This window comes from Capsicum annuum, chromosome 3 (genome assembly GCF_002878395.1).
Source record: "Capsicum annuum cultivar UCD-10X-F1 chromosome 3, UCD10Xv1.1, whole genome shotgun sequence".
Taxonomy (NCBI): Eukaryota; Viridiplantae; Streptophyta; class Magnoliopsida; order Solanales; family Solanaceae; genus Capsicum; species Capsicum annuum.
This window is the reverse complement of record NC_061113.1, coordinates 240,687,395-240,697,934: the sequence shown is the minus strand read 5'-3', so window position 1 is coordinate 240,697,934 and position 10,540 is coordinate 240,687,395. Positions and strand designations below refer to the sequence as shown.

At 28.9% G+C, this 10,540-nt stretch overlaps 1 protein-coding gene across 1 annotated transcript; it reads left to right on the top strand.

Annotated features, from left to right (window-relative positions):
- The first annotated feature begins 1,828 nt into the window (after positions 1–1,828).
- On the top strand, positions 1,829–2,628 carry LOC107866022 (miraculin). Its single transcript, XM_016712205.2, has one exon. The coding sequence runs from the start codon at positions 1,895–1,897 to the stop codon at positions 2,522–2,524; it is 630 nt and encodes a 209-aa protein (XP_016567691.1). The 5' UTR covers positions 1,829–1,894; the 3' UTR covers positions 2,525–2,628.
- Positions 2,629–10,540: the final 7,912 nt, after the last annotated feature.

Sequence of the window (10,540 nt, the reverse complement as noted above, 5' to 3'; positions counted from 1 at the left end):
GAACCGTGAGCAGAGTATGGAAATGATTTTTAAGAAAAAATAAAGATGTATAGGTGGAGAGAAACAAATGAATTGAACCTGGGGCGCGAGAAACTTTCTCTAAGGAACTCAGCAAAATAGCCCCATAGCTTCGGGAGAAGAGATCCCTCGGCCTCCTCATAAAAGGGGTCACAGTTAGGGGAGGAGCTATCCTTGGGTTAGGGAGTTCAAAGCGAAAAATTATATTATATATATACATGGTTAAAATTATTTTTTATGTATATATAGTAGATATTGAACCCCGTCGATTAGTTCTTATGTTCATTTATGATTAACCTTAATGAAAATTCTGACTCCATCACTGGTCACAGTAACCAGGCCATGACCAGCTGTTTACCAAAAACACAAACAAGATTAATTAAACAAAAAAGCATTGAGTATATATATATATATATATATATGGATACAAGATTAGTTAAGCAAAAGAGTATAGAATGCATTGAAGGAAATATTATCCAAAGTCATATTTTTTTGTCGAAAGGACTAAGTTTTATTTCTTATTGCTTCCTCTATTTACTTTTAATCATAAAGTTTCACTTCACAAGAATCAATTTGATTAAATTTTGAAGCTAAATAGAATTAGATTAATTTTAATATTCTAAATTTAAATTTTAGATGTTTGAAAACTATACAAGAAATACTATAAGTTGCAATTCTTCTCATATTAATGTGATGAAAAAATACATCTAAAAGTGTTGATCAAATTTTTACAATTTGACTCTTCAAAAGCAAAATATATATAATGAGTAAAAATAAATAAAAAGAGTAAAAAAGTTATTTTATATATATTACATCTGTCTAAGATACGTATCTTGATAATACTTTGGATACAAGAAACAAAACACAGGAGATGCATCATATGATATTAAGTTCTCACAAGTCACAAACATCCGAGTTCTTCCTTTCTTGCACAAATCGATCCTTCTCTAAGGGGAAAATATTTTTTCACAAAAATAAGTGCTGTTATTATAATAATAATATATTAAGTATAATTTTATAAAAATAAGTTATGGAGAGTGGTGTGTGCGCATATCTTAACTATCCTTACTAAATAAAAGTTGAAATGTTACTTCGATAGACCCTCGACTTGAATAAAACATATCAAAACATGTCTAAAATGAAACTACAAAAATGAATCAAATCCTAAAATTTGTATTAAATTAGTATTATTTATACTTCCCAGCATACTATTGTAGTTGTCCGAAATTAACCTTGTTTTGAACCTTTTTTTTCTCTTGTAAAAATCCTGATTTCGAAATAACAAATTTTAGATATAGATTATTTTACCACTCACTTAGTTCGTATATCGTGCTGTACTGAAAATTTATTTAACATGTATAATTAATTTATTAAGAATTTAATAATAATTATTTTTTAATTTAAAATTTATAAACTCACGTTCTAGCTCCACCTCTTAATTAAGTTGTGCACACATAGATTTATTGAGGGACAGGCTCATTGATTAAATGTTTTAAAAAAATCCTTATCTATTTTCACATATATATTTAATTCTAAACCTCCACTGATTTTGACTCAGTGGCATGATATCCTTTGGTATTGCAATTTGCAATCCACTTGCACAGTCTTGATCAATTTTTTGAGTTAATACCGTTTAATAATTAATGGTTTGAATCTTTAAATATTCTTAAAGGATCTTCTTGAGTGCATGACATATTATATATTTTTTTAAAATGTTAAATATCAACTACGAAAGTAAGTCAAAATCCATCACTTTAAATTGTTGGCAACTTCTTGAGTTGTATACTTGTATCCGTATGCCAAACTTATCTATAAAAGAATGAGATTTTTCTTACGAAATTTCACCAACTAAAAGAATTCCAAATAATCTTACACAATGAAGAAAACAACACTATCTTTCCTTCTCTTAATTACATTAATGTTTATAACAAATTTTATAGTTTCTGATGCAGCTTCTGCCTCAAACCCGGTGCTCGATACTACAGGGAAAATGGTTCGAGCAGGGTTCAACTACTTGGTCGTACCAGTAAGAAAGGATTTAGGAGCCGAACTTGGGCTAGCCTTTATTGGAACCCAAGTTTGTCCACTTGGTATCGGCCCACGTCTCAATCCTAACGATGGAATCCTTCCTATAATTTTTTTCCCCGTGAATTCCAAAAAGGGTGTTATCCGTGAGTCCACTGATCTAAACGTTGAGTTCTTGGAAACTTATACTATATGCAAACATCTCTCCAACGTGTGGAGGCTTGATCGTTATAACCATCAAGAGGAGGATCATCATGTGATTACCAATGGAGGAGTGAAAGGGAATCCTGGTCGTGATACTATTGCCAATTGGTTTAAGATTGTTAAATATGGAGCTGGATACAAGTTTTTGTTTTGTCCAAGTGTGTGCAACTATTGTGAGGTGATTTGCAAGAACGTTGGGATTCTCTTGCAGAATAATGGCCAGGCACTTTTGGCATTAAGTAATGAACCACTAGAAGTTGTGTTCAAGAAGATGTAAATGACATGTTATTTGTCCAAAGAAATATATTAAGTAAATAAAGAATTGGATGTATAGTAATTTGATCCAGTTTCTTATAATTATGGAATAATTACCTAAATAAACAACTTATGTTTCTAAATTACTAAAAATCCCTCAACTTTTAAAATATTACTTAAATCTCAATATTTATAATTTTTTGGTAAAGTTGAGATACAAGTTAAAACCTCCTTTTCTTTAGCCGTAATTTTACCAAAAATTAACTCATTTTCTACTCTTTATACGCCTTAATTCAAGCAGCAATTTCTATCCAATTTCTCTCTCTAATTCAAATCTTTGAATTGATTAGGTAAATTTCCCCCCTAAAACCAACTTCAATTTCTTCTATTCTTATTTTACGCTTTTTTTTTTCAAAAAAAATAAAAAAATTGCAGTTGGCTTTACAAAGTGATTTTTTCAGTTTTTTTTGTTATGCAATTTCTTTGATTATCCTTTGTTTAGGCTATATTGTTTTGAATTAACATTATGAATAGATGTTCGGGAATAAACTGGGTATGTTGTTGTTGATGTTTACTTCTCCTTTTGCTATTGTTTTGAATATACGAATAAGCTGCAAAATCATTTAGGTCCAGTAGTTCGGTAGAATCATGAAAAACACTATTTACCTAATTTTTGTTTATGCTCACACGTCATTTATCAATTTTTATGAACTTGCAGTTTCGTGCAGCAATCCAACTGCAATCTGATTTTCATAGGGCAATCTACAAACCTTGGAACTGTTCTGGTGGGTTTACTGTAGTTGCTTCTTCTGGCTTCTGTACTTGGGAGAGTGATGGTCATTGACAGCAACCTCCTCTTTTTTCAAGTGAAAATTGGAAAAAACTTAAACAATGTGAAAGGATAAAGTGAAAGTGATGATAACCTTCTTTTTGTACCATTCTTTTGCAGTTTGGGTTAGCGGAGGACATGTCAAGAACAGGGGGAGCTGTTAATACTAAAGAGATTTCTCCTAATGAGTTGTACAGTCAGACTGCGATTTACATTGGAACTTTGATTTGATGAGAAACAATGAACTTTCAGCGTTTTAAGAAGGTTTGTTCTTTCAAAGTTATTGGCATGTTTAGATCTGATAAATATTAGGCCGAGATACATATTTAGACATGGGTGATACGCTTAGAAATTCATTGTTTATCTGATTCTTTGTTGTCAATTTTATATGTATCTTATATTTTTTTGTGTTATTGAAATTAATATAACAAAAGATACAGGTTTATAAGTTCATAGATACATGTTGTGTTAACTAGTATATGTGAGTTACTGTTAGTGCTTTGAAATGTACTTAGTTTTGTTTAAATTTTATTGAAAGTCGTATTACAAAAGATACAAGTTTATAAGTTCATAGATACATGTTGCGTTAACTAGTATGTGTGAGTTACTACTGTTAATGCTTTGAAATGTATCTAGTGTTTTTTAAATTTTATTGAAAGTCATATTACAAAAGATACAAGTTTATAACTGCATAGATACATGTGTTAACTTGTATCTGTGAGTTACTGTTAATACTTTGCAATGTATCTAGTGTTGTTTAAATTTTATTGAAAGTCGTATTACAAAAGATACAAGTTTTTTCTTCTAAGACACATGTTTTTAAGCTTAAACATACATTTTGTATTATTTTGTATCTAAATTATGATGTTATTGTTCTTAGAGTTTTTGTATATATTGTATTGTCTTAATGTAGATTTGTTGCATCTCAACTTATTTTTATTTTTTTTTTGTTTTTAGAAACTGAGTTATGCTATAAAGAAAATTCCACCTCATCTTCTTAGATTTGTAAGTTCATGCAATTTAAGAAGCAAACATGTAGTTGATATGAAGCCTTATTGCTCCGAGTTTTACTATCCTAAAACATTAAGGACAACATATGAAGAATAATCGATGTTTTCAATGCCCGATAAGAAGGACTGAATTGTGCCATAAGAAGTTATGGACGAAGTTGTGTTACCATCAAAATACAAACATCTACCAGGAAGGTCAAAGAAAAACGTCATAAGAAATCAAGTAAAACAATGACATCGAGCAGCAATTATTGCGGGAGATGTAGTTATGAAGGTCACAACAGGCGTACTTGCAACTTCTTTTCAAAGGAGGAGTGACAATGTAGCTGACTGATGAATAATGATGAATAGTTTCTTAACTTGTTGGTGGATTTTTTATCTATTTGATTCAACATTTTAATTGATGATATTATTTTTTTTATTTTTTTTTAAGAAAGACAGTTACCGAAATAAATAGCTTTTTTGTTCCTTTGTTAATTAGTTATATTTGGTTTCATTATGTATTATGTTGTGACACATCAGATAGAAATTAAGATATATTGAACTGACAATGCTATTAAATAGTATATTAGTAGTTCTGTCATAGTAAATAATTGAAAAGAGATACATTCTTATAGGGTGTATCTTCCATAAATTTATACATAGAAGTTTCCAAAATTTGTATTAAGTATAAAATATAATTTGTCAATATTATTAAGATTTAGTAATATAACTTTTGCTTTAGTTTGTTATGCAAGTTAGAGTCAAACATGTATTCCAATTAACAAAAAACGGTTATAGATACATAAAAATGTAAAAATTTGTTGGTTACTATCATTATACATTAAAATATGTTTCCTTATAATAGATACATACAAATGGAATACATGTTATTCAAAATGAAATCAAATGAAATATATGTTAGAGCATGCACCTGTAATGATTAAAACTAAAAGAGATACAAATTAAATTCTTTATGTATCTAATGTGATTAAAGGAAAAATGCAGGTAACTGAAAGAGCAACAAATGAACAAGATACCTATTCATAAAGAAAGATACATGTTTTGTTATTATGTATCTAATACAAAATTCATCCAATTAAAACATTCCAAATATCTTTACTGCCAGGAAATCATCAAAATTTGACAGCAACAAGTTAACATTGCATGATCTTTAGCTTAAACAATTATTCTAATTTGGGCAGTCAATGTAACAACCTCATGTGATAGACTGTAATACATTATCATGGATATCACACAATCTGAAATGCATATAGTAATGAAAATCTACTTTAACAATGTTTATAGGAAAAGTGAAAGTATTTGAAAGATTAATAATTGAATAAGATACATATTAATATATGACGATACATCTTTTGCTATTATGTATCTAGATAGCATAAGAACAGAATAAAAAACTCAAGAGCAATACTGCAGCAAATAATCAAAATTGACAGAAACAAGTTGCTTTGCATGATTTTTCAATTAAAGATATCATCTAACTTATGTAGTCAATCTAAAGAATCAACAACGGACAAACATTTCCTTCAACAATATAACGAGCCTCAATTTTTTTCTGGTTTCGTCTATTTTTAGTTCTCCGACAATTGTCAAAATCAATTTTTCGTAAGTACATGTTCACTGATCACGGTTCCATCACTCTTATAACACACATAGTTGATTTCGTTATCCCAAACACCGGAACGACATAACAACACTGAAATATTTATTTCAAATAAACAAACAAAATTAACAAATCAGAAAAAAACTGATTGTCTGAATCTTTGAAACACGCGGTATGATGTTTTTGCTATTTCAAAACAGATTAGTGAAAGGTTTTTGATTAGAGAGATGGAATAATAAATTAATTGCCATAAATCATGGGATATTTTTTTACCATAATTAGTTAAATTAATTATTGTTTTAATGCTAAGTGATCTATTACTTCCCTTAAAACTTGCTAGATAGTTTAATTAAAACATGTATTCGTAGTATGTATCTAAGTTAATTAACTTATATTCTCAATGGTCAAATGTTGGCATTTTATGAGATTTTTAAAAAAGTTGAGATTTTTAGTAAATACTAGTAAAAATGTTGTTATAGATGTAATTTTTACTATAATTATACCAATCCATTATTGAACTTCTTGCAAATATGTCTCAAGAAAAAGTTCTTCAATTTAACCATATCTCCTCAAACAAGATTTATAAACAAAGATGGACTTGTCTTTTAAAAATGATTAATGTATGTGATGTCATGTGGAAGTAGGGATGGGCATGGTATGGTATTTGAAACTTTGGTACGCTAATTTTGGTATTCGATTTTTAAAAGCATTATACCATTATCATACCATATTAATTTGGTATGATTGGGTATTTTGATGTTTGATTTCGGTATTTTGTGGTATGATAATCGGTAACCATAGTTTGTTAAACTTCGACAATATGTACTCGTATACTAGAGTATTATTACTTCAACTTTCAAAAGCATGTATCAGTTGTATTGTAAATACACATTACACATGTAAAAATATTCAAAAAGAAGTACAAACAACTCCTTTTGTTAGTCAATTACACAAAAAAGACATTACAATCAGGATAGAGTAGTGAAAGTTTCAATGTCTAAACATTTTTATACTAATACTAAGTAGTATCTTTGTTTTATATATATATATATATATATATATATATATATAAGTTATTGATGTAACTATATATTTCAGTATGGTATTCGGCATTTCGATATGTCATTTATAAATACTGAATGTCGTACCATATACCAAAAAAATTTAAAATATATATCATATACCATACCAAATATCATAATATCAAAATCACGGTATCAAAATTTCGATTCGGCATGGTAATTCAATATATATCATACCATGCCCATCCCTATGTGGAAGACATATATATTTTTACATTAACAAAATAAAACTCTATTAAAATAATTCTATTTTCATTCGTTTCAAGGGAGTTTATTACATGCACAATGCAATTGTTTTTAAGTAAAAAGATATGAAAGAATTCGAACTCATTAATAATAAACAAAAAAATAATGTGCATAATTTATAAATGAAAAAATTAGATAAACTAACAACCTTAAGACATTAATTATAATTAATAGTAATAATTTCTCAAAATTACAACTAATAACAAAATATAGCAATATTTTACCTTGGTTAGGGAAAAGCGTGTGACTTGAACTCTTCTTTTTATCCATCTCCTTTTCACGCTAATTTATCAAATTCAGTTCCCTCTAATCTTTAATTTTTTTTTTCTCAAAAATCATTTTTATCTGAGATCTTGATAAACATTGCATCCTTCAATTAAGGTAAGTTTATTTTAAAGTTAATGCAAGTTATATTTTTCATATAATTTTTTTTTATGTATTTTGTTGTCGATTCTTTTTTTCAAAATTTTCATTCTTCTTAGCCGATTTGGTCTGTTAGTTTTATTTTTGTGTGTGTTGAAATTTTTTGGAATTCCGCTATAATGACACAATATGCAAATCATAGTAGCTCCGGTATTCAACCGATGAATTTGATTTCCGATGAACTACCATCGTTTAGGACAGATCTGTGTTGGAGAGAGATCTTTTGTTAGTTACATAGTTGGATTAGTGTACCTCTACTTTCTGATTGTAATTTGATGGGTTGATTATTTTAAATTGTTTGCATCTTAACACTGCACATATGTGTGAATTCTCAATTATGCATCTGTTACTCATCTTTGATTGTCTTTTGGTGTCTTTTTCTTCATATGTCAGTTGGTGTTTTTTTCTTCATACTTTTTCCTTCTCCTTTGCAGTAGGATGGTCCAAATTAAATTTTGGAGTTCCCAGAAGATACCGTCTACCCTGAAGAGGAGTTGTTCGATGTTGATAGTGTGTTAGATGATGATACATTCATGTCTATAGCATTTGAATAAGCTCCTTTTGCCCTGATTAGCCAATTAACAGTTTATTCATTGTATATATATAAAACATAGAAACTAATTCTGCATCATCAAGTTACTTGAGAGGAAACTCAATTTTTTCTTCATAAGTTGTATTTGGTAGTCATTAGATTTTGAATGTGATGTGTATTCTTATTTGTTGAAATGTGTTTTTTACATACATAAGACCATTTCAGTGACCATATATATGTAATTCTAAAATACATATGACATTTGTGTAAGATATTTGTATTTATCACTGACAAGGTTTTGTATATATATTTTTATATAGAAGTGTAATATGTATTCTGAAAATATTCGTTAAATAATTTGTATATGTGTTGTTATATTCTTTTCTTGTTAATTAAATTTATACAATTCATGTATTCACAAAATACATATGTGTTTGTTGAAATATAATTGTAATATGTATTATGAAAATACATACACTTTAGATATGTGTTTTTATATTTACCGCTAAGAATTGTATTTGATGTTAAGTTGTATTTGGTAGTCATTAGAATTTTAATGTGATATGCAGTTCTTGTTTGTTGAAATGTATTTTTTATATACATATTTGTATTTGTTATTCATCAATTGAAGAAAATTTTTGCATTAAAAATATTTTGATAACTTAGATATTGACTAGTTATGTATTCACAAAATACATATGATACATTTATGTATAGAATGTATAAACTAAATATAAGATGTATTTCATAAATAGTCATCAAAAGTTTGTATCAAAATTTAGAATCATAAAATAATCAGTGAAAAAAAAAATAATTATTCCTGAACGGAATACATTTGTAAACTTATGATTTATTATATTTCCTACATGAACGCCTATTGTGATCTTTAAAACCACATGAACTACAATAATTTTTGTTTTTCTTTTCGAACATATTTCTTCTCGATTTTCTACGATTGTTCTTTGCAAGTCTTCCAGGGGGTCGCTTGTGTTTTGGGGGCAAAATTATCTCCTCCAATATCTCCTGTGGAATCACCCAATCATCTTTGTGTGGTATAGAATAGATGAGAAGATCATACGTTCTTGACATAATTTTTGATTTGTATAGATCAGAGCAATATGATTCCTTTTGAAAATTGTTGCTATCAAGTACTGCATAAGCATGCACACACGGTATCTCGTCCTATTGAAATGCATGACAAGAACTTTTTTTCTTAAGACAACAATAAAATGTTTATCCTTGTCGTGTACTGTATAGATATATTCTGAGGCTAGTATAACCTGAAATTATTAAAATAAAATTAAAATTATAACAACAATTATTCATTTGACATTTGTAATTATTCCAGTTTAGCAATTATATTTTACCAACTCTACATAGGTATATTGCATGTTTCAAAATGTATTTTTAGAAATATATGGCCTGCATATTTTTTTTCTTTTTAAAAACAAATGCAGTCAAACACTTAAAATAGAGTGCATATGTATTTTTTAAATACATATAGCTGGCAGCATATGTAAACGGAAATGCATAAAAGTAACTACCAGTGATCACATAAACTGACTGCATATGTATTTTACAAATACATATAGCTGGCAACATATGTAATGTTAAATACATATATATAGGCCAAACCCATCAATAGGACCTCAAACTTGTCCTGAAAATTCACTTAAGCCTCTAAACTAAGGTCTGTACCTATCAAACCCCTAAACCCCCTGAATTTTGCTTCAATTAGGAATTTTTTACACAATAAGCAAAATGTATATAAAAAGTGTGTTACACACGCGTGACGTGGCAAAAATGCCCAATAAAAAAAAACATGTGGCAAATAAATTTTAAAAAACAATTATGAACTAAAAATATTATAATTAATTATTAAAACTAAACTAACCCACCCCGACCCCTACCCCACCCAGACCCCTGCCCACCCCATCATTAACATTGAACCCAACTTCTTTTTCCTTACAAAATCACCATTGCCACATCAATGGCTTTTCTCTATTTTCTTTAATAATTTCAAACAAATTTTAAATTTGTGTCAGTCTAGCCGGTAAAAATAAAGCTTCGCCGGAAACTTGATTGACCCATTTCATTTTTATTTGGTTAGTAAGAACAAGTGAAAAAAAAATCAGCTGGTGGTTCCCGACGATGGTGTCGCCGTGACAACAACAAGCAAAACGATGGTGGTTCCGGCATTGACCTCGTCGAACGAACGCTCTCTCTCGCCGGTTTTCTCTCAAATCACACAATCTCTATTTTTTTTATCTCTCTCCCAAACCCAATCTCTATCACTCCCTCGATCTCCCTCTT